Source organism: Meles meles, chromosome 10 (genome assembly GCF_922984935.1).
Source record: "Meles meles chromosome 10, mMelMel3.1 paternal haplotype, whole genome shotgun sequence".
NCBI lineage: Eukaryota > Metazoa > Chordata > Mammalia > Carnivora > Mustelidae > Meles > Meles meles.
In genome coordinates this window covers 11,962,760-11,986,955 of record NC_060075.1, presented here as the reverse complement: position 1 = coordinate 11,986,955, position 24,196 = coordinate 11,962,760, and the positions used below count along the sequence as shown (strand labels likewise).

General features: G+C 46.2%; 1 protein-coding gene across 1 annotated transcript; it reads right to left on the bottom strand.

Annotated features, from left to right (window-relative positions):
- Positions 1 to 237: 237 nt before the first annotated feature.
- On the bottom strand, positions 238 to 18,737 carry KEL (Kell metallo-endopeptidase (Kell blood group)). The gene is made up of 18 exons (XM_046020987.1): positions 18,659 to 18,737; positions 18,210 to 18,357; positions 17,741 to 17,917; positions 16,114 to 16,238; positions 15,642 to 15,788; positions 12,684 to 12,746; positions 12,396 to 12,584; positions 12,018 to 12,166; positions 10,859 to 10,988; positions 4,470 to 4,580; positions 3,229 to 3,327; positions 2,911 to 2,988; positions 2,374 to 2,474; positions 2,087 to 2,197; positions 1,877 to 1,944; positions 1,496 to 1,665; positions 1,089 to 1,184; positions 238 to 406 (listed from the first exon to the last, which is right to left on the bottom strand). The coding sequence occupies exons 1-18, from the start codon at positions 18,701 to 18,703 to the stop codon at positions 245 to 247; spliced, it is 2,169 nt and encodes a 722-aa protein (XP_045876943.1). The 5' UTR covers positions 18,704 to 18,737; the 3' UTR covers positions 238 to 244.
- Positions 18,738 to 24,196: the final 5,459 nt, after the last annotated feature.

Below are 24,196 nucleotides of genomic sequence, written 5' to 3'. Positions count from 1 at the left end.
TAGTTCAGCAAGCATTGGTTCTCTCCTTTTCTTGTGTCTGTGGAACTCTCTTGGCCTTTTCTCCTCTTATTTTTTCTGACTTCTAGGCATAGAACATATCAAGAAAGAGTCATTGAGAGATAGGCAGATGCCAAGTGCCAGCTTTTATTTTTGGAAGGGAAAGAGAAAGGCGATTGTCGCCTGATTCTATGGATGGAGCAGGGAGATGTTGTGACACCTGATTGAAGTCTCTGTGGTAGCCAGGCTACCAGAGTTGGCAGTGGCTAGAGGGGTTCAAGAGGGTACCGTGTGGACAGTGGAAATGTCTGCCAAAAGCTGGGGTGTTGCTGAGTGGCCCGTGGACTCGAAGGGTGGGTGGGCTATGAGGATCCTTGGGCTGCTGGGTGCCAGGCTCCCTACACATCACCTGTGGAGAAAGAGAGGTATGGGGGGGTAAGGAACATGGCAGTATCATAGGGTAGATCAGGGTCAGTAGGATGAGGCAGACCAGTGCCAAGGTGGTGACTAGGGATGGCAAAGATGAGAGCAGGGATCAAGCCACACAGTTGTTGGTCTCTCGATCTGGCAAGAGGCATATGAGAGGGGGCCTGGGCTGTGCAGTCAGATCATCTGTCAGTGACTGAGAGGTGGGGTTTATTGGAAAACCTCTGTGAGAGGGTCTTTCAGAATATTGAGGAATTGGGTGTAGTGTCTTGTTGAGAGAGCACCTGGTACTTAGGGAGTGCTGTCAGATGTGGACCACACCTGGGCTGAGGTCTCCAAATAGGACTGGGGTCTATAGACAGTCTGTTGGAGGCTCATTTTTGAGGAGAAATGAGAGAAGAAAAAGTTGAGCTCATCTCAGAGGGATTTGGCAGTAGAGTTTTTTCTTTATTGAAAGGGGTGCCGAATTTGGTAGAAGAATTTATAGTAAAATGAAAAGATGGCCCCAAGTGGTATGCATAAAAGATGACAGTGGGGACTTCTATGGAAGAGGGTTGGGGCTGTTTGGGAGAAGGCATTTCAGGGAGGAGCTGTTCTTTAAGCATTAGCAGTAAGGTACTTCTCTGACATGGAGCGAGCCGTGGGGGGAGATGGCAGCTGTCTACCTGGGCATAGCTTCGGAAGAAGAGTTGCTGAGGACTGAGGTCCAGGTTCGGCAGGGTGGTCTCCCCATGGTGCCATAACAGCCTCTTGCTGTATGCCTGCATATGGGGGTGGGATGGGGAGTAGCCCTTAGTTAGACTCCAGAACCATGGCCATTTGGAAGTCTGATGCCATACATACAAAACCTAAAACCAGTTTGTGGTTTTTGCCCAAGTTCTTCACAGACACACTGGTCTAAACAAGGAAAAAAAAATATGGATATCCTAGGAAAGAGGGATTTGTGGGGTAGGAAGGGATCACCATCTCTTCAATGGGGATATGAAGAGTAAAAGACTTTACAGCTATGTTTGCATGAGGGATGGTAGAGGAATGGCTATTAACAGATCCTGGCTCCTGGGATGGGAGTTACCTGCAGTGCAATGGCCAGCCCCCCAATGTCTGCAGCATTCTCCAGGAATGTCCGAGATCCATTGAAGGAGGTTCCATTGGGTAAGGGAATGGTCTCATAGTGGTGTTTCATGCACCGTAGCGCCCCCTGTAGGGTACGGGTGTCACAGGCTGGGCAGCCCCCAGGGAGTACTGTTGAAAATGCCGCCAGGTAAAGAAATAGTGAGGCACCATGTAAGGATGAGTACAAGGGGGCTACCACAGACTGGGCTGGCCCCCAGAAGCATTGCAAAGGGTTCAGAACTGTCCCACCAGGAGCCCACCCTTTCTCCTCACAGCCTCTTTTGGGGCCTTCACCTGGGTTCCCAATGGCCCCACCTCCCAATGGCCCACTGTTACCCACAGAGCTGGTAGAAGATGTGCAACAGCTCATGGGCCATAATGCTGCCAGCAGCGCCAAAGTTCACGGCTCTGGGGAGACAGAGGTTTGTCTTACTCCCAGAGTCCTTCCAAGTTTTTGACCCCAATTCTCTGACCACAAGTCCCATCCATCATAACATCTGTCCATCACGCTTGGGAAATCCCTTGCCCACCCTCAGGGAATAGCCCCTACCTGGGGTAGCCAGGGTGGAAGAATGGCGGTTGGAGGAGTCCAGCTGGGAAGACCACCACATGGTCAGGTATTGAATAATAAGCATTGACCCCCCAGGGGGATACCTGCCACCTATGGGAAGAGCACATATGAACACCATCTCCATCATTTATGGTCCCTCCCACCAGACATGAAGTCCCTCTCAACTACTGTCACACTGTTCCTGTTTCCCCAAGCCCCCATCTTTCCTGCTAATCTTGAATGGGTATCTCTGAGATGCAGGGTCTATGTCTCCCTTGCTCTTATACCTGTGGTAGGGGAAAGACTGCAAGAAGCTCTGGACAATTCTAGCTTGGAGGGATCGGACACAGCTCAGGAAGGACTGCAGGTAGCTGGGTCCAAGCTGTATCTGGGAGGAGGCAGGAAGTGACTCGGATACACAGAGACAAATACAGATGCACACTGACATACCCTGATGGGTACATCTGAACACAGATGGATAAGCCCCGGCATATAGACATCCATAGCACAGTGGAAGGCAGCACAATGACACCGCCACATGTCGGTGCAGACAGGCTTTACACAAATCAGAGCACAGATAAACATGCTCAGGCAAGTCACAAGAATGCATGTATATATGCCTGCACACACACTCAGTGTGACCTGAAAAGGTTCTGTTGTTCTGCTGGCAAGACCCACAGTGTGGATATTCACCCATAAAACCCAGCCATCACCAGGGCAAGGAAGGGGTCAGTTAGGATTGCCCAGGATAAACCGATTATCTGCCACTCAGGTGGGTCAGGGGGTTGAGGACTAATGAGGAGCTGGCAAGGGCAGGGACCCACATCGTTGTATTCCTGTCTGGCCAGTGATGGCTCCAGGGCCCATTCTGGGGCCCCCATCTTCACCTGCAGTTGGGTCACCTGGGGAGAAACACAAAAGATAGAAGAAACCTAGCTACCCCAAGTCGATCAGAGAGAATATCTTGTGCTCACTGCCCTGGTCCCAACATTTGTGTTGTCACCAGGGTATGTGTGCAGCATATTGGTGTTTACACGTGCCATATGTCCTTGTGCCTTTGCACTCTCCTCCCACCTGTGTGATCTCTGGGTCCAATACTGAATTCCACCCCTTCTGACTCTGGTATTTCACTATGAGCTCACCCTGTTCTGGGCCTCTTTCTGGGTCTTCTCATCCATCCAGGGAATCCTTCTGAGGCGGCTGATGAGGGCATTCTTGATTGCAGTAAATAACTCCATAGCCTGTGAAGGGGCCAGGATAGAGAAACAGAATCAGGGTCAGCTTCAGTCTGGGGTCCTGCCTGCTGGGCCTCTAAGAAGGGCCTTGGCTCCAAGGAGCTACCAGAGAAGGGGGAAGATCTCTGAGACAGGAAGCAGGAAGTAATATTAACTAGGTGAGTGGAAACCCAGAGCACAGAGATCTGGGGGGACAGAAAGGAGGTGCCACACACAGAAAGGAAATCTGAGAGCTGGTCACTCCTGAGCTCAATAGAGGAGAAAGTTCCTTTTCATGGGAGATATCAGCCTTCCAGGGGAGGGAGATACCATCCTTACCCTTGGCCAGGCGATCCACTCAGAAAGCAGAGGGAGGAAGAGGACCATCATTCCCTTCCCTGCTCTTGAAACCCCTTGTCCTCACACTCTCTTAATTATGGCCACATTTCCTTTCTCCATCTTTCTGGGCATTTCAGCTTTCCAACAAGCTGAAGTCTTCCCAGCTTCACAACTGACTGTGGTTACTGCTTTCCCATCCATCTACCTTGTTTGTATCCTTTCTTGATAGAGGTAAATGGATGACGATATCAGAAGCCTGAGCTCAAATCCTGACTCTACTAACTGATACTAGCTGATCTTGGGCAAGTTACTTAACCTCTCTGTACTTCAGTTCTCTCTTCTCTAAAATCAGGATGATATTAGGCATTAAAGTAGTTCATGCAAAGTGCTTACAAGAGTATCAGCCACATGGGAAGCAAAGACTATTCAGTACTCATTCACTGAACTTTTTAAGATTATATCATTCCATTTTCCTGTCGTTTCCTGTGTTGTTAAGAAATCATAGAGAAACAGGGATTCGTTTAGAGGCCATCGAGTTCAATTTTCTCATTTTATGGTTGAAGAAACACAAGTGCAGCAAAGTTAGGTAACTTGTCCAAATTCCGTGCATGTTGTGTGCAATTGCGTCCTGTAGTAAAACTATGCAAACCCTAGGGATGCAGGCTGGCCTCCTTTGACTTCTCTCTCATAGTGTGGTCTCTCTCTCTGGGACTGCCTGACTCCCTGACCATCCCCCAAACATAGAGTAGGGCGCAGTCAATAGAATTAGGAGAGAATGATTGGGTAGAAAGGGGTGGAGGGACATGGGCTGGGGAAGAGCCCTCACATACAGCACTTTGGGTGCTCGGGCTGAAGGCCTCATGGACAAACAAGGCTGCCAGAGTAGGCTTGAAGAAGGTTCCTGTATCCTCCACACACTTCATCCATCGAGGGCGGGAAGGCTGTGGAGACAAATCTGGAATGAATGGTTCCCATCAAGCATTCTTCCTCATCCATCTCCCCGGTCCTAACACATCTAGACCTTTATCCACAGGGGAAGCTCTCTTTCTCTGTCTTTCTGGGTTTGTCTCACTTTGCTCTATCATCCTTTTTGGTGATACACATGGGGCTATTGCCACTTGGTAATAAAAAAGGCTCTATCCTCCAGGATTAGTCTCATGAGCCTGGACTGGGTGAAACATCTTATTTATTGACTACCAAATTTGAAAACAAGTTCTTTCAGAGGCACCCTTATGGAGAACAGAAAGGCTCCTGGATAGGAGAGGACTATACACCAAACCTATCACCTCAGCAGGTCTGTTGGCCACCCAGTCCCTGCCTGCCACATGCACCATGCTGGTAGCCCAGTAAAGGCTGCCACCCTCCCATGTTTCTTTGCTTAAAAGAAATTCCATTCTGCTACCTTCCCCAACTTTCCAAATGGTTATTGTGGACTATAAGAACTTTGTCTTAAAAAGAAGAAAATTATCAGAGTTAAAATGGGTTTTAGACACCATATTGTTTGGTAGGAGAAGGAGACAAAAGAAAAGACTAAACATGAATTCAGAAAACCAAGAAACTTTTGGTCAAATCAGGGAAAAGAGGATGAGATGAAAGACATCGTCAACTTCAAAGGCAGACAGGTGGTTGTACAAAAACTCAGTAGGGGCTTGGCAACTGGGGTGTTCTTAGCATGGGGACAGAGAAATTGACCAACATAAGAGAGAGATGCCGGGAAGGTATTTATGGGGTTGGGGATGGCTTTGAGGAGCCGACCAGGAATTGGGCCTAGAGATGACATGAGACCAACTGAGAAACACGCTCAACAGGTCAAGGGTGAGAGAGTTGGCCTAGGGGAAGGTTTAGCTGGGACTCTGTAAAAACAGCTAATATGTAAATTTGGGGTAAGCAGGGATGAAGTCACAAGACTTCATTCCTGTAACTTATTTACTCCTCTCAGATCTCCTTGCGGGGAAGAGAGTTAGGTTGCCACTATGCCTTCTGGTACCAAGAGAGAGTTTAAGGGGCTTCCCACAAGAGAGGAAACAAAAAGGGAAAGCCAGTATTGTTGTCATTGAAGAAGACACTTTGGGGTCTGCCTATTTTGACCTTCACCATTTTGAAGGTTGCTCCAGACCCAGTTGCCCACATTTGTGTGTTCTTGTCCCCTCTTGTGAGGATAAGGACTCAGCCACTCTCTACAGCATATTGGCTGCAGCTCTAAAACACAAACGTGCACAGTGAAGATGAACTGATGGAGAACCTGTATCTGACAGCCATGACTGGGTCAAGGGCAGGCTCAGATGGCTGCCTTCAGTGACTGTCCATCCCCCACTGGCCTCCTGATGACAGGCCTGGATCTGAGACTGACTTTCATCAGGCTGTTGGGGAGCATGGGGGAGGTAGCGGCCACCCCCAGGATGGCAGCAAGCACATCAGCCTTGAGCTTGGTTGATCTGCCTGCCCTTTCCACACCTCTTCATTCTTGAGTTGTTTCCTGATCCCTTTTGCTAATGCCTGCACATTTTTCCAACAGCTTTTGCCTCCTCCATGCCTGTCCCCATAGCCTAGGCCCCAGCAGGGTCTGACCTGGTTCCTGGAGGGCATAGATGCCACCTAGACTACCTATCATTAACCCCTGCAAAACTCTGGAATTCCTTTGGTCACAGTTGTGCTGGGTCACATCTCCCATGAGCAGCAAAATAACTTCCAGAATCTATAAATAAATGCAGGTCTTGGGGTGGAAGTTGACGGGTTATATATTCATCTACTGGGAGTTCTGAGTATCTGAGCTGTCTCTCAAGACATGGAAAGATAGAGCATACTATATATATTAAAAATAGAGAAAATGAGGGGCACCTGGGTGGCTCAGTCAGTGGTGTCTGACTCTTGATTTCAGCTCAGGTTCATGAGATCAGACTCCACCCTGGATGTGGGGCCTACTTAAAACTCTCTCTCTGTTCCTATCCCTCTTCCCCTCCCCCCACTCTCTCTCATGTGCACTCCCTCTCTCTAAAAGAGAGAGAGAGAAAGAGAGAGAAATATAGTGGGAACAATCATTGCCAAAATATAAAAGATGGAAGAAATACTTCAAGCTCAAGATAATGAAGCCCAGTACATTAATTTTAGGGAACAGAGATAAGCTGCAGATATAACCTTAGAACTACAAATAATAATATTTAAGAAATAATAGAAATCAGAAGAAAATTCTAGGATTCTGAAGGGAAGCATAAATATTCTTAATTTGCCATAGAGGGAGAGTAAATTTTAGAAATTATACACCACCCAGGAATCCTTAATGTTAATTTTGACACCAATTCTAGAATAAGTCATTAAGCCAATCATTTCTGAACACTTGAGAAACAGCATATAACTACTAAGGGATCACTAAAGACAAATAATGCCACAATAATAACAATTTTTCTGGTTAAAACCTCACCAAACTAGTATAACCCAGAGACCAGGAGTCACAGACTCAATAAGGGGCAGTGGTGGGGTAACTGAGAAGAAGCCAGCGTCAGATCCACGGGGCATAGAGGGACTAGGGTCAATGCACAGAGCATACTCAGGCTGAATAGAGCTGCCTTACTCAGCCCCTGTCACTTGTGACCCCTGAGGAACGTAAGCTCAGGGCTGCTTCAGCTTCACGCTTACCAAACGTGCACTCAAAAATGCTGGAGATGTGACCACTATCATGCCATCTCCTAATTTTTGACTGCTGGTGATTAGCTAAAAGATCGTCAAAAGCTTTAAGGCCAAGAAAACACGTTGATTGTCCAGATTCATCTTCAAGGAACCACCACAATACTATCTCTGAACAGAGAAATCAGTATTTACTAAATGTGGATTATTAACCCCTGCACTTTGGTTACAGGAGCCGTCCATGGGAGAGTAATACCTGCCTGCCCACCCCCACCCCCCATTGCTTGGGAGATCAAATGAAGCACCACATCGAAAGCACTTTGTAAACCTTAATGTACCCGCCCCCCCATTGTGTTGCCATTGGTTTCGTGGAGGCCTTTGGGTAAACCATAAACCAAGACCTTGTGAATGAGATGCAGAAATCTGTATTGGAAGATAATATAATAGCGTGGCTTTTTAGCGGGGTGAACCATAATGAAACCTTGGTGACCAATGACTCCAAGTCCACATGAGCTTCCCTGACATCCTACCAAAAACCACAACATGCTCCCCACCTAGTATGCCATTTCGCCCTTTCCTGATTTCTTTCTCTGTAATACTAATTGCCACCGAACATATTTTATTTCCTTAGTTTATTGTCTTTCTTCCTTCATCAGAATATCAGTGTCTGAGGGCAGGGGCTTTGTCTTTTGCCTGTGTGGTATCCCAAGGGTGGAGAGAAGTGTCTGGCACATAGTAGGTGCTCAGTAAATATTTTTGTTGCATAAATTAATGGATGAATTTATAGCTAGGTCCTCAGTGACCTGACCTGCTGCTCTTCCTCCTTCAGTATTTTAATCATAGTCTAGATGAAGATACACTAAATAAAGCTGCAAATGACCAACAATGGGAAGGGAAAGGTAATACAACAGAGGACTGGAACAAAGGCTAAAATCACCTGAGCAAATCAGGATGCTGGGCTGAATATGAAGAGTTCACTCCACAGGTATAAATGTGGCGTTCTGCTTTTACTTCCCCAAATTCAGCTTCTCAAGTTTAATAAGAGGAAGACCTGGTTTAATGGCCATTTCACTGACTGTATATTCAAAATCATTCAACAAAATATGGCCAGTTAATAAGACCTCATATTACTGAATTGGGATTCTATAAATTAGAATTCACTCCAAAGAATATGGTTAGAAATCCGCAATTAATAACCATTGGGTAAAACCATGAATTTTGGTTATATCAAGACCAATGGGTTGGTGGTATCTGACTCCCTCCTCCTCACAGCTCACATCCATCACAGCGCCTGTTGCTTACCTTCTAAATACATTCTCTTGAAACATAAAACAGACCAATCTTTCTGTAGGCCTCCATTTCATGCCAAGAAAAGCCAAATCTTTCCAGTGGCCTACTGGCCCCCCTCCATCCCTCTCTGATTTCCTCCCTTTGGTTTTTTGTGCCAACAACAGCAGGCAGAACCTTCCATGCATGCTTCACCATCTCTTCTCAGCCAGAACCACAGGGGGGTCCCTTATGTGGCCCCAAATCTTAGCCAGCCTGCTCTATCCCTTGTCCAATGAAGTAATGTCCATTTCCTTGCCAGAAAAACCTTTCAACTCTCTAGACAACTGCCTCTGTCCTATGTCTAGCAGGGAGATCCCATTGCCAATCCAACCTTCCCTCAGGTCTCGCTCTTGGGAAATCTGAGGGTTTGTCATGTGACCCAGGGTCTTTCTGGAACGCAGCTACACCCACTCATTTACTCTGCGCACAGCTGCTTTTGTGCTACAAGGGCAGAGCTGGGTGGTTGCAACACAGACTGTATGGGCCACAAAACCAAAAGTATTTACTATCTTGACCTTTGTAGAAAGAATTTTCCAACCCATTTTATGTTTTCCTACCCGCTGATTTCTCAATCCTACATAGTATGTAATTAAAAACATGGCCTCATGAGATGGACAGGTCTGTTTTGGGGTCCATTTCTTCATCTAATGAGCTGTGTGATCTGAGGAAATCTACTTGCCCTTTCTAAGGACCTCAGAGTGTTTGTGAGGGTTAAATAAAATCACCCACGCTAAGTGTTCCAAGCAGTGCCTGACATACAGTAACACTCACTGTTCATTAGCTATTATTCTTACTCTACTTGTTGGTAGAACTTGAGTCAGCTTTCAAGCCCAAGGACAGCTATAATCCTAATGGTATATGAGGATGGACATAATGGATATAAAGGATGTATGTAAGTATATAAAGGATGGCAACTTAAGCAATCTGTAAGCCTTCTAAGTTCTTCAAGTGTAATTTCAGTATTGGCACCCCTACATCCGTCAAGAAGTACCATCATACCATGGTTCTGGGATTGACAGAAAGCTGTTTGTTGCCAGGGACTTTGTAGCAATGTCAACTAAGAGGAGTTGGAGTTCTGTCTGCTTCATCTGTGTCAAGAGAAAGGCTGGATAGAAGCTTCTTGGAGACTTGCCCGTCTGAGAGAAAGTCCTAAAAAGGAGTGTTTTGTTGTTGTTTTTGTTGCTTTGTTTTGTTTTCTTCTTACCACAGTGATCAAGCACAGACCCTCAAGCTAGACTACCAGAGCTCAAATCCTAGCAGGACCAACTTACTAGCTGTAATATCTTGAACAAGTTACTTAGATTTTGTGCCTCAATTTCCCCATCATAAAATAGGCATAAATGATATGCCTACCTCAGGAAATTCTTCAGAGAATTAAATCAGCTCATACATATCTAGAGGGCTTAGAAAAATAGCTTACTCCCAATACTCGATAATGACATCACAGTCCCTATGCATTTCATACATTTCCCCTCTCTGAACTCCACAGATACTTCAGGTCACCAAAGCAGTGAATTTCTCCAAGCCACAGAAATGGTCCACAAATTACTAAGAAAAAGAAACCCCAGAGATTTTCAAGACTACACTGAGGCCTTGATTAAGGTTGGAGCATATCTAATGTTCTAGACACCTTTGCTTGCATTTGGATGTGTCTGACCTAGGGTTCCAAAGTTCTTGGTAAGAGTGTCTCCACATCTTATGTGACATAGGAGACCTGGGTTAGTGTGTTTACGACACAGCCACCACCTCACATATATCAGGATCTGGACCACAAAGCCCATGCTGTGGCCCAGCAGATCCTACTAGTTGTCAGAGATGAAATCTTTGTGAAGCACATTTGAACATCAAACACTGTAACCACCTAGATAGAGGAAAGGCCACTGCTTGCTACTCATGTCTTGCATCCCAGTGAATCCTAAGCTTTAGGTCCATGTCCTCAAATCACAGAGCTCTGGATAACTAGACAAAGAGTTTAAAGATCATGACAAAGGAAAAGCAATTGTTGATCATTTTAGAGTCTTGTATTTGCACCTTAGTACTCTGCCAAAGGCCATGAAAATAGCTAGATGTGTGTAAATGTATGGTACCCAGCATCTCAATCCTCAATATAAGTACGATATGCCCAACCTGTCTGCTTCTATGGAAACACTAGACATTGAAGGGCACTTGTGCCCTCTCCCTGGGAGAGATATGCCAACATTTAACCCTCAAAATGGCAAATGTTCCTTTAGCCCCCATTCTGGGAAAATTCATTCCTTTGTCTCCTCACCATAGGTGGTCTTTCGGTCAGCTCCCCCAGTTTCTGGATCAATGATCTGCGTGCCTCTTGGAATTTACTGTCCAGGGCTGGAGAAAGTGTCCTCACCAGCCCCAAGATCATGTGGCTCTGCAGAAAGTCTCTGAGGAAGGAAAAGAGATGAACATATACACCCATGGCTCTGGGGGTACCTTGAGAACAGCCTCCCTTGTGTAGTCACCTTGATACTCCCGGGGGAAGGCCCTTCTCTTCTGCAGCTATAGAAAATAAAGACTTGACCTTGGAATAAGTCAAGAAAAGCTTTTCTTGGTGTGAGTTGGAGAATGGTAGTAGAAGGAACTAGATGCAGAGGTGACTTCTCAATTTGCAGGGAGGGAAGGGTCTGAGCTAGAGGAAGACTTGATTTAAAGAATCTAACCAACAGATTCATCTACTTTTACAACCAAGAAATCTCAGTTCACTTTACATCTGATTTGTAACCATATATAAACTTGCTCACACCCACAAGAATGGCCCTTGGCTTCCTTCACAAAGAATTTCTAGAATTTGCTGCCACTGAGTTACTATGAAGAAGGGCCTTGAGCCCAAGCCCCCAGAAGGAAGCTACTGTCTTCAGGTAGTGGCCACCCAGGCACTGGGGATGGCAGCCCAACACAGAGCCTTACCCATAAGGGCCTCATAATCCTTCACAGCTGAGAAACAGCTTCTCCCCTAGCTTTTTCCCTAAAGAACCCCCAGCCTTCTCCTCATCCATCCACTGGCCTCATGTGCCTCCACCTCCTGTCCACACCTCCCAGCTGCGAAGACACACATGCCTTCCCTGTTCCTAGTAACCGGTCATCTAGCATCTCCTATAGCTTAGAGGCTCTTCACAGGGTGGGTTCTACTCCCAGTAAACCCTGTATCTTGCTGGGTACCTGTACACCTCATTTCATGTATGTTTTTGCTTACCCGTGCCCCCCAAGCCTCTCATATCTCCTGTTCCCTCCATTCCCTCTTGGGCCATCCACGCCAATTATTCTCTGCCCTTTTGTGTCCAAGGGTCCCTTCCAACTTCCTGGGAGGACCTTACCAGCATGCATTTTCCATAATCTTCTTTGTCCCTGAGGCCTCCTGGCCCTCAGACATTTTCCATTTCCCTTATACTTCCCCAATCCCACCTGAGGCAAACCTGTGATTTGACAGCTGCTCTTCCACCAGTTGAGACATGTTTTTCAAATACTCCAGGTCATGGACCAAGAGAAGCTGGGAGGGGCTCAACGGCATTGGCGTGAATGTTGCTTGCAAGCAAGACAACCAGTCGATGGCAGGAGCCATTTCCTTAGAGGAGGGACACAAAGGCTGAGGGGGATGGGATTGAAGGGGATGGTTCCCCTCCCTCAGGGTTTGACAGGGAGTGGGGAGGGAGATTGTTGGGGGAAGGGGTGGAACCAGGAAATCTAGGGATGAGAAGGAATTAAGGAATGAGGAGAAAGGAGATCGGGAGAACAAGAAAGTTTGGGAGAGAAGCCCTCATGCCCACCCTCCTCTAGTCCCTGGTTCAAGGCACCTGCAGTTGGTCAATAGTGACCATGTGGAAGAGCTTTCCCTGTGCCCGCCGCTGCTCCAGGGGCCTCAGAAACTGAAACAGCTGCGAGGTAATGGAGATGGACAGGTAGGCATGTTCTTGCACTTTGTTTGGTTCTCCTCCCAGCAAGGTTCCCAGCTGGTTCAGGTAAGTCACGTATTCCCGCACAATCTGGGGAAGGGGCAACCTCAGTCACAGCCATCAGAGGCCCCTGCCTTTCTCTGAGCATCAGAGGTCAGGACCTGACCTTTGTCCATGGAGCCATCTTACCTGAGCATAGATCTTCTGTTCCTGCTCTTGCTTGAGGGGAACATCAAACTCTGGCTGGTCTATCTGGACACAAGAGATACTGGAGAGAAGTAGGGAGCATGGAGGAAGGAGAGGACAGGTGTGGGGAGAAGGGGAATATACCACAGAAGATGGCCTCAGGACACAGAGAAGGAGTAGAGAGGACAAAGAAAGGAAGGGGTTTGGGCCAGGAAGCATGGGGGGAAAGAGTCTAGACATAGAAATGTCAAGACAGGGTGGGTATTTCAACCAGTTTAGGGGTGTTCAGCAAGAGAGAAGCATACTGATCCATGTCCTGAAGGAAGCCATCCCCTGTACTAGGGCCAGGTCTAGAGTTAAGTGAGTGAGATTACTCACAAGATTTAAGAGGTACTGAAAATGGTAATCAAGATAAATATTCTAATTGGTATTTTTTAAATAAAAATCAATGCTAAAATCTATGCTGACTAAAAGATCAAATCTTTGTTCATCATAGATTTTTTTCCTGAAAATCTAAAGTGTGTTTTTTTATTCATTTTGAAGAAAAATTAAAGATTTTTTTCTCAGTCTGCAATAAGATTTTTGGTCCATTTTGTGAAGAAATAATCTCTTCAAAAACATCCACAATGAACAAAAATTTGATATTTTGTTTATCATGGATTTTTGCATTGGTTTTAATTATTTTTAATTATTAAAATATTTACTTTGATTGCTGTTTTTGCTAACCTCTTTGATTTTGTGCACAGGTAAGTGCCTCACTTACCTCATCTGTCCTTACCTTAGCCCCGGCATGTCCTTGATTCTGTTCTAAAGACCTTTGCTCCCACACTTTGCCTTTTTTTTTACTCCAACTTCAATATCCCGTTCCCACCTCAAGCTTCCCCCATCTTGAAAAATCTTTCACATGGCTCCTTTATCACATTTTATGTCCACATTTTGAAGAATTAAAGTCATCTCTGTCCCTGCTTCAACTCCCTTACTTTCCTCTTAAACTCTGTACAATCTGTCCATTTCCAAAACTGTTTTGATATTCTCTTCTAGAAGCTTCCCAATGGTGTCTTCTCATTCCTCATTCTCTGAGCTCAGAAATCTCTGGAATCCATGATGATCCATCCATCCTGAGATGCTCCTCCCCTGTCCTCTGTACCTCAGCCATGCTGGTCTGACTTCTCCTCCCTGCCCCCAGGCCCCCATGGGGGTGATCCCTCTGCAGTCAGTTCTACCTATTTTTCCCCCTCAGAGTCCATCCATTCTCCAGTTGATGGTAACCATCCTCCTCCCACTCACAGCACATCAAAACTGTGGGGTCATTTTCCAGTTTCTCCATTTTCTGCATTTACATTCAGTCAGTCACCAAGTCCTCTAGAAGCACCAGGGACCATCACCACTGGGATGAAGTTGCCTAAATCTTCATGCCTGGCCTTTCCTTTCCATTTCAATTCCTCACAATCATCTTAGTTCAGAACCTACAAATTGCTCCTCTAGACTCCTCAACATCTCTAGGTTGACCTCCAAAATCACTGCCTCTGCTTAAGTGCAATGCACAGCCCTGATATTTGAAAGGACCCAGCAGCATTTTTGTTTTGTTTTGTTTTTTCTATTAAGTCAAAGTGATCGCATCCATCTGACTTCTGAGGCCGGGAATCATCAGGCCCAAACTCAAGTCTTCAGTCTTGCTCTTATCTATCTCCCACCACACCTCCCCCCTCTCGCAAACCCTCTGTTCCACAACTCAGCCTCTCACTGACCCCACAGAGGAGTCACACCATTCAGCCTCTTCCCTTAGCTCAGGACTTTCCCGAAGCCCTCCTGATGCCCTTAGCTTCACCTTCACCTATGTGATCATGCTTCAAGTCTCAGCTCACATTCTCCCCTTTTTGAGCCATTCTTTAACTACTGCAGATCTTAACTGCTCCTTAAAGGCCACACAGGTTAAACTCCTGAGCATACCCCTTAGAACAGAAATTTAGAATGCCTCATACTGGTTAACAACAGCTTTTCTTATATATTCATCCTCATATAATTCTGTAGAATTTGTGAGAGCAGGAGTCAAATAGATTGCATTGCCCACCACAATACTGATACCTTCAACATTTTTATTTATTTACTTGTTTAGCAAACACCCGCTGTGGGCCTCTGACTGCCAAGCCGTCTACTAGATTCTGGGGAACAGAAATGAACAAGTTGTGGTCCTGTTCTTCAGGGTCTCATGGTCTTTAACATGGTGTTCAATGATGAGAGTTTGGGAAGTGGAAGGACAAAGGGGGTCTATCTAATTCATAACTAGGGTGTCAGTGAAGTCTGCCTGGAAGAAATAAAGTTCAAATCCCATGTTTTAAAAATACGTGAGTTTTGTAGGCTGAGCTTGAGGGGTTAGGAAGTAGTGTTGCAAGCAAAGGAGTCATGTATTCAAAGAATTGAGGAATAGTCCTGAAGCTGTAAGTTTGCATGGCTTGAGGTTTAAGGGGAACAAGGGATGGGGCAGGAGATAAGGCTGGAGAAGTGTGTAAGGGTCAGATCATAAAAGGACTTGCAAGGCTTTGTTAAGGATTAAGAACTAGATTGTGATGACCTGGTGAGGCATTGGAGGCATGTACACAGAGACAATAGCATAATTAGCTCTTGGTTTAGAAAGATCCCTCTAACAAGAATGAAGAGCAGATACGAGGAGAGTGATGCTGAAGATAATGTGGTTAACTAAGAGGCTGTAGGGGTAATCCAGATAAGCAGTAAGAAGCTAGGAACTACGTCTGTCTTCTCCCAACTGGCCCTACTATTCCTTTCCCTAATTTCACCTAGTGTCCCTGGTGTCCCATCAATAATTTTCCCTCAAGATAGGGATCTTTCCTACATTGCACATTTGTCCTCTCTCTCCAGCCCACAAACTTCCACTAGGAGATGCTAGGCTAGAATACCAAGCGGGCCCAGGTCTTACTGCATTTTTGCCAATGCATCCCTCACCTGGATGACTGGCGAGTATGGAGGGGTGGGATGAGGTTGTAGATAGGCTCTGAAGAATGGAAAATAACCATACTGACTCATCAGAAGTCTCAGAGTTCGGTTAAAGTCTAAGGAAGTCCAATTACCGGAGATTCGCCAGCCTCCAAGCTGGGAAGCAGAGAGACAGGGCTCAGTATAGGGTGATGGCCTGGGAGACCTGCCACCCCCTTCCTCAGACACCTGCTACTTCTCACCACTACTCTGAGCGCTTGGAGCCCTTGAGGCTCCACCTCTATCCTTCTTTCTCTACCACACCCAGGTCCTCATGCTTCCAAAGGGTATTGTATTTCCATCTCCCTCCTGGAACTTGGAGATCCCTAGGAAAGAGACCCCCCCCATCCCTTTCTAGGGAAAAAAAAAGCGGGGGGCAGCCCTGAGCATACATTGGTCCTATGTGTTTTGTATCTAGAAATGTTAACGTCCTGGGTCTCACCTCCTCAATGACTTGTTTGAGGGGGGCAGCCCCAGCAGCTTCGATGGCATCTGTGTCCATGCAGGACCTGTAGAACTGGAAGGCTTTCTCCTCTCCAGAGCCCAGGTGCCAGGAACCTGGGGCTTCTAGAAAGGAAGCATGAGAAAATTAGAGGAGTAGAGAGCTGAGAAGGGGGTCAAGAAAGGGGACTCCCAGGGACATGGAAGGAAGCAGAGGAACATGGGGATGTGGACAGGTGGGACGATAGGAGGGCTGGATCGGCTCGACGGGAGAGCAAGTGCAGGGAGAGGGAGTGTGGGGAAGACTGAGAAAAATAAAGGAGACACTGAAGAGAATCAGGGAGGAAAAGGAAGAGACAAGAACACCTAGGAGCACCTATGGGTACAGGAGAAAGGATGCAAAGGGAAAGCAGGAAGGAGGTGAATGAAGAGATTAGAAAAATTTGGGAAACCAAAGAATGTTGAGGGATTGGAGGGAGGGAAATCATCTGGAAAGTTTTAACAAGGACAGGAAACAGGGTCCAGGCCATCGCTTGGGACCCCAGGAAACAAGCAAACATGTGGCAAAAACCCAAAGACGTATGTTTTGGAATCAGCCACTCTGTAATACCTGCTGCCTGTCCCTCAGCCCCTGATACCCCTCACTCTCTTGTGGGCAATAGCATTCATCCTGAGCGTACATTGTCTTTTCATCTCTGGGCCTTAACTGGAAGCATGGCCCCTCTACCAAGGGAAGGCCAGCCTCCATTATTTCTCCATCAATAGGAAGGCAGAGGGATACATTCATGTGTCCCAAATTCCAGCAGATACAGCCCACGCTCCCTCGGCCACCTTACACTGGAAATGCCTGCCTTTTGCACCCCATTTTATTCCCCATCCTCACCACCATCCCCCAACTTTCAACCTCCCAGATGGCTGCAGCGCCTTTCCCAGATTTCTCCTGTCAGTCTTTTGTCTTCTCCACACATAGCCTCTTCTCCACCCCCCGGGGCTTTAGCGGGGTGTCTCCTCTTCCAGCACACCCTTTGTACCAGTCTGGATCCATTCCCTGACACACAGTCAGATACTACCCCCCCCCCCACACACACACACTTCTCACCCCGCTGGCCACATCATTCCAACCGGCCAGCCCCAGGATCCCCTTTTTTCCAGTCGGGCTTTCACACCAAGGTCCAAGGTTTCCATCGAGAACAGGCGATAATGGTGAGAGGGGGCCAGGAAATGGAAGGAAGGAGGGAAGGAGATGGAAATGCAGGGAAGGAGAGGAAGATACTGACCACTGATGGGGCTCTAGAAGACAGGGTGGGGGGGCTGGTGACTGAGAGTGATGGACACATGAGCTTATGTGCAAAAGGTGGTGAGGGGACACAGGTGGGGAAGGTCCCAGGCATAGGAGAGAAATCGAACATTTAGGGGCAGTAACAAGGGGAGAGCTTGAAGAGAATGCAGTAGTCGTGGGCAAGCAGGAAACAGAAGATGATGGCGAGAGGGACAGGAGAGAAGGGGGGAGGTGCTGAGGAGCAAGCTGCAGTGACAGAGAAGCCAACCAGCTGTCCCACAAGCACACAGGTTTGGGACAACAAGATAGTAATAGGCTCAGAGCCACCCACTTGCCCAAAGGGCCTCACCCAGTATTCTCCGAAGTCGGCTCTTATTCTCCTCTGCAAGAGCCTGGAAAGAATAATCGGTCCCTTTGGCCTGTCCACAGGCAAAGCTGAAGAAATCGGTGCAGGGGGCCACACTAGTGTTTCCAGAGGCCAGGTAACGAGCCACGAGATCCCAACACACAGGAGTCATACAGGGGCCTGCAGGGAAAGGCTCAGAACTGGGAGAGGGAGAGAGAGAGAGAGCGAAAGGGACAGGGCTCCCCCAAGGGGCTAGGTAAAGGAATGTCTGGTGAAGAAAGGGGAGAGGGACCCTGTGAGGAAGCCAAGACCAGGAGCAGATGGGGAGGAAGAAGTCGGGAAGTGGGGAGGGAGGAGTGGATAAGTGGTGAGTAAGTCCAAGGGCATAAAGCCTCGGGGATGCCGGGCAGGCAGAGGCTGCCCCCGATGAGGAGGGGCTGACTAGGTTGGGGGATTCCAGGATCATGCTTACGAGGGCCACAGCTCCGGAAGATGTACACCAAAAGCACAGAGAAACCAAGGAGCACACTGAAAAGCAGGCCAGCCATTAGCACCCGCTTGACCACAGACCACTGTCCACTGGGTTCAGGGGCAGTGGGCAGCCTTTCTTCTGGAGATCTCTGTACAGGCAACCAGGAAGTGAAAACCACAAGATGGAGGGCATTGGGAGAGAGGGGTGAGGAAGAAAGGGGAGAGGAAAGAGAAAGGAAAAGTTAGTGCCAGGGTCCCTTTGTAGAGAGATCATTCTCCTCACTCTCCCTAAACCCAGCCCTATTTGGACCCCTGGGAGATGCACAAAGGAGAAATGCTACCTGTTCTGGGTAAGAACCAAGTAGGCTGTGAAGGGTTAGCGTTTGTGGAATGTCAGAGCTGGAAGGGATGTCATTCATCGGCCCCATAAGGGTCAAGGAGGGCACTTACCTCCTGGTTCCGGGGAGGAGGTCTCATTCCACCTGCCCAGCTCATTCCCCCGGCCCGGGTTCTTCCCCACTCTGGTCTCCACCCTCCTGAACTGAGGAGGATGGAGGGGAGAGAAGCTAGTTCAGGAAGGGGGTGCATTAAAGAGAGTTATATCAGGTCCTTTTGACACTTCCTGTCACACAGGCGCTATCATCCAGGGCAGTGTTCCCAGAAGGGCTTCGGAGTGGGCCCCTCCCCTGGAGGCAACCCTGCTTTCCTCCCTCTCCGGATACCTCCCTCTCCTTTCCAGTTTCTGCTCTCCAAGCCTCACGTTCCCTCCTTTCTCCTGGGGAGTACAGCACTCACACACAGGGCCATCCACCCCCACCCTGGCCATCTGACCCCAGAAGGGAACAGTTTTCTGCAGGGGACTTGCCCTCTCTCAGTCCTCTATGGCTCCCAGAAGCTTCCTGGTTCTGCTCTAAGTGCTGAGTCTGAAAACAGGTTCAGGAAATGGCCTCCCTCCTACCCCCACCCCAGTTCATTTGTCCTGGAGAGGGGGAACTTCTGCCACTTGACTCTTCTGTCCCCATACTCATGCTATTGGCCTCTGGGTGGAGTCTGTTTATCAGCCCAGAGACACCCAGACCTCTCCTCCCCCTTTATCTCAGCTTCTCAGGGGGAGGCGAAGGGAGGGAGTCTTCACTCCCGAAGCAATCTTGCTCTTTGGTGGCTCCTCTTGTCCTGGTCTGTGCCTTTGCTCAAGGAGTATTTTTTTTATTTCTGGAATATTATTTCTTCACTCCTTTCTCCTATGATTGAAATCTCCTGGATCCTTCAATTCTCAGGTAAATGCCACCTTGGCCAGGAGCTCTTACAGCTCCTGGGAATGTTTGATGTCTCTCAGGGTATGTCAGAGCTCTGCTGTTTGCAGGCAGAGCAGTTCACAGCCAGGAGACCCTGATCTGCTAATTATTAGCCCTGTGACAATAAACAAGCCACTTAAATTCTCAAGCAGGTAAGAAAGTTTTATCATCTAGAAAATGAGTCTAATATTTGCATTGTCCACCTCACGGGGACTCATACTGTCTGCAAAGAATGAGGCATTACTGAGTCTTTCATTCTGTGTTGTCTCGCACAGGTGTTTGCATCTTCATCTCCCTAGCTATTGAAAATCTTTAGTGGCAGGGACGGTGTTCCTTTTCTTTCATGTCTACCTAAGATGGTTTATAAATATTTATAGGAATGAATTGCATTCCAAGCCAGAAACTTTGTATCCTACATCACATTGAGGTATTCCCCTGCGGTCATAGTGAGCTCATTTCTGAGAAACGATATTTCACCTCTGTCCCCTGTTTTCCCATCCCAGGCAAGGCAGGATAGTCACACTAACGATACCTCTGCAGTACTTCCTGCCCACATCAGTGTTGTGTTATGGTGCATTGGTTGGGATGGAGGTAAGGCCCCCATCTGTGGTTAGTGAAGTGGAAAAAGCCAGCATGCCGATGGAGTCAGGAAAGTCATGAAGAAAAGTTAGTGCTTTGGACACCACAAAAGGAGAGACTGAAGTCTTCTGAGGACAAATCTAATGTGACAAAAATGGTAGCTGTGTAAAGCTGATGTGGTACTGGGGATCTGGATTGATGAGATGAGAGACAAGAGACACATTGGTACTTGGGTGGTACAAGAATAATGAAGTGAAGGCTTGGCCCAGGTTGATGGTAAAGGGGATGTAAATACATGGACAGAAAAATTTTATGGGAGGGAACAATGTCATGGAAGCTGATGCAGTCAGGGAGGAGGGAGTGGATGTAACGGTCACAGGTGGGCTTCATAATTTGTTTCTGGATGACAAGGAAAACGGCAATGCCAGCAGTAGAGAGTGGAATCGTGGTTAAGGGCTGCTGTAGGAATCATTTTGAGACCAAAATAATGACTTGGGATTTTAGAGATTTTCGGTCTGTTTGGATACAAATCTGTTGTACCTTCTTTTTGTACCTTCTTCTCCCCTTCCCTAGATGATCAACCTTGAACTTCTAGCTTCCCTCACTCCATTCCCCTCCCCATTCCTTTCCTACCCAGTCAAGCCATCTGGGCTGAAGTTTCTCTAGGAAAATGGTCGTAGGGACAATTCAGATTAGATAAGAGCTGGTTGAGGCACAAGTGTGCTGTGTTACAGGAGCCCTGTGACCAGCCACTGTGGCCTGGACTTAGTGTCTCTCCTAGAAAAGCTGAGCCAACCAAGGAGATATGGCAACATGGTTGCCAGCCTGCCCCTCCCCACCCTGCTGCCTCCTGGAGGCAAAGTCGTCTCTGTTCTGGGAGCTGCCTCAGGAGCATAACCCCCTTATCTCCCACGTCCTACTGTGCAGTGAGTCATCACCTCCGCCACCATCACCACCACCACCAGGCCCCGGCACCCCACACACCTCCAGTGCAGCAGACACAATTGCTGTAGGCATCCAGAGAGCCCCAGCTAACAAGGGTAGCAACCACAGGCTCCTGGAGCAGGCATATCTTGGCAGCCACTGCCTCCTGGTTGCCCTCAGTGTTCGGTGAGGTCTATTCAAATTCCAGGATCTTTTGTTTGATACCATAGTAATATCAAATAATAACAATAATAATAGTATCTACTTTTTACTGAGCACTGCCTATGTGTCAGAGGCTCCAATAAATGCTTTTCTCACATACATGTTTTCCATTCAGTCTTTAATTCTATGAGGAAAGTAAGAGCTCTTTTCCTTACTCTACAGATGAGAAGACTGGGATACATGGAAGTATAGTACATTTGCCCCAAGTTATAAAATCAATAACCAGCAGAGCTGGGGCCGAAGCAAAACCTTCACTGTTGAGGTCCTCAGTCATTACATTTGTATTTTTGGAAGCCTCTTTCTCGTCAGGATCTTCTTCTGTCTAAACTCTTTCAACTATTCTTCATGACTTGACCTTGTTATGACTGCATTGGGGCTGCTACTCTCCAGACTCTCAAACATCCATTTCACCTTCTGAAGATCATGTCATTACTGTGGTCCATAACCAGCTCACATCGACAGTGCTAAAAGCATCAAAGTTAAGGATGGGACATTTACATACATATCATAACACTCTCAGGTATGTACATAAGTGACAATTTACCTCTCAGACTACTTGATTTCAGTGATAACAACTAAGAAATTTCTTTCTAAGGAGCAATAAATCCCATCCTGAGTGAACCTGAGTAAGCCTTGATGTCACAGACAATGATGAACAGACTGACCAGAGGAGGGAGAAACTGATCACTGGGTCAGAGTTGAGGACATTCTAACTGCTTTTTCAAAGGGAGCCACATTGAGAGTTAGGGATCACCTTTAGGAAAGAATAATGTATGGTTTTTGAAACAATTTAAGTGACAAGTTAAATTGTCTAGATGGACTGCTTTTAATATTTTAATTTCCATATATACTTTCTCTTTTATAGATCCAAGACTAGAATACATAATGCCTATTGAATTAGGTTATCAAATTAATAAAACATACATATATATATGTATATTTAAAAGATAATCGTTGGGTTGGTGTTGAACATGGCAAAAACTTGAAGGTAATGTAATGCCCCAGAGACTGAAGTTTGCTTGTCAACTGTGTCTCAGAAGGAAGATCCTTGTCCTTTATTTTCTAGTATTTTTCCAAGTCACCACTCCCTTTTTTATATATGTGTAGCAAATCATCCCATTGTATAACTTAAACTTACACAATGTTGTATGCTAATTATATCTCAATGAAGCTCGTGGAGGGTGCTGGGAGAAGATCACCCTTACCAAGGTGGGTGGACATCATCCAATTTGCCATATGCTCAAACAGAACAAAATAAAAAGATAGGGGAAGGACAAATTTGCTGCCTTTGCTTGAGCTGAGATTGGTGCTCCTTGTTCTCAGGCCTTGGACCAAAGGCAGAATCATTAAAAGGAAAAATTAACAAACTGGATTTCATCAAAATTAAAAATTTTCACTGTGCAACAAATCTTGTTAAGGAAACAAAAAAAGAGACTACAGACCAGGAAAAAATATTTGCAAACCGCATATCCAACAAAGGACCAGTATCTAAAACATATATATTTTTAAAAACCTCTCAAAACTCCATATTAAAAAGGCTAACAATCCAACTAGGACATGGGTGGTAGACTGCAAGAGGTACTTGCAAAATGGATATAAAGGTGGCAAATAAACACATTGGAAAATGTTCATCATTAGCCATTAGAGAAATGCAAATTTAAACTTGAATGAGATATCACTACAACATATCAGAATGCGTTAAAAAAATATTGGCAACCAAGTTCTATGGGGGTACGCAGAGAAACTGGATCACTCATACATTGTTTGTGGTAATTAAAATGATACAACTATTCTGGAAACTATTTGGCAGTTTCTTAAAAACTGAATAAGCTACTACTGTATTATCCATCAACTATACTCCTGAGTGTGCATCCCAAAGAAATAGTTATGTTTACATAAAACCATACACAAATATCTGTAGCAGCTTTATTCATAATAAACAAACTGAAAACAACTCAGACGTCCTTCAGAGGGTAGATAGTTAAACCAGGGTAACTGATACCATGGAGTATTACTCAGCAATAAAAAGGAACAAAGTAGCAATACATGTGACAACCTGGATGAATCATATGCTGCGTGGAAAAAAAGCCAATCCCAAAAGATTACATACTTAATTATTCCTTTTATATAACAAAGTTTACGTGCCAAAATTATAGAAATGGAGAACAAATTAGTGGTTGCCAGGGGATAAGAAAGGGTAGAAATAGGATGGAAGTCAGCAGGGCTATAAAAGAGAAACATGAAGGAATCTTGGGGTGGAAATGTTCTGGATGTTAATCATATCAATGTCATTTTAATGCCAATATCCTGAATGTGGGGCACCTGCCTGGCTCAGTTGGAAGAGTATGACTCTTGATCTTGGGGTCATGAGTTTGAACTCCATATTGGGTATAGAGATACCTTAAATAAATATTACAAAAAATATCCTGCTTGTGAATTTGTGCTACAATTTTGCAAGACATTACCATTAGAGGAAACTGAGTAAAGGGTACATAGGTCTCTCGTATTTCTCCTTACAACTGCCTGTGAATCCTCAAGTATCTCAAAACAAAAAAAAATTAAAAATGATTATTAAGTTATAAGATAGGTTCTATAATTGTCCCACAGAATGAACTGGGTAATGTATTAGTCTAATTCTTTATTGCAAGCAACAGGGGTGCCTGGGTGGCTCAGTGGTTTAAGCCTCTGCCTTCGGCTCAGGTCATGATCTCAGGGTCCTGGGATCGAGCCCCGCATCGGGCTCTCTGCTCAGGGGGGAGCCTGCTTCCTCCTCTTTCTCTGCCTGCCTCTCTGCCTACTTGTGATCTCTCTCTGTCAAATAAATAAGTAAAAATTTAAAAAAAAATAACTTTAAAAAAAATTCTTTATTGCAAGCAACAGAATCTATTCTGGATAGTTTACTCAGTAAGGGAATCTCTTCAATGATACTTGGAATTTCACAGATTCCAATGGGATGGGCCGAGAGACA

What these genes read in the sequence shown, in the direction of transcription:
- KEL (XM_046020987.1), bottom strand. Translation starts at nt 18,703, where the DNA reads ATGAGCTGGGCAGGTGGAATGAGACCTCCTCCCCGGAACCAGGAG. An exon ending in TGACCGAAAGACCACCTATG is followed by an intron (nt 4,581 to 10,858) that starts GTGAGGAGACAA and finishes TTGTCTCCACAG; the next exon opens with CCTTCCCGCCCTCGATGGAT. An exon ending in GCCCGAGCACCCAAAGTGCT is followed by an intron (nt 3,328 to 4,469) that starts GTATGTGAGGGC and finishes GCCCCTTCACAG; the next exon opens with GCTATGGAGTTATTTACTGC.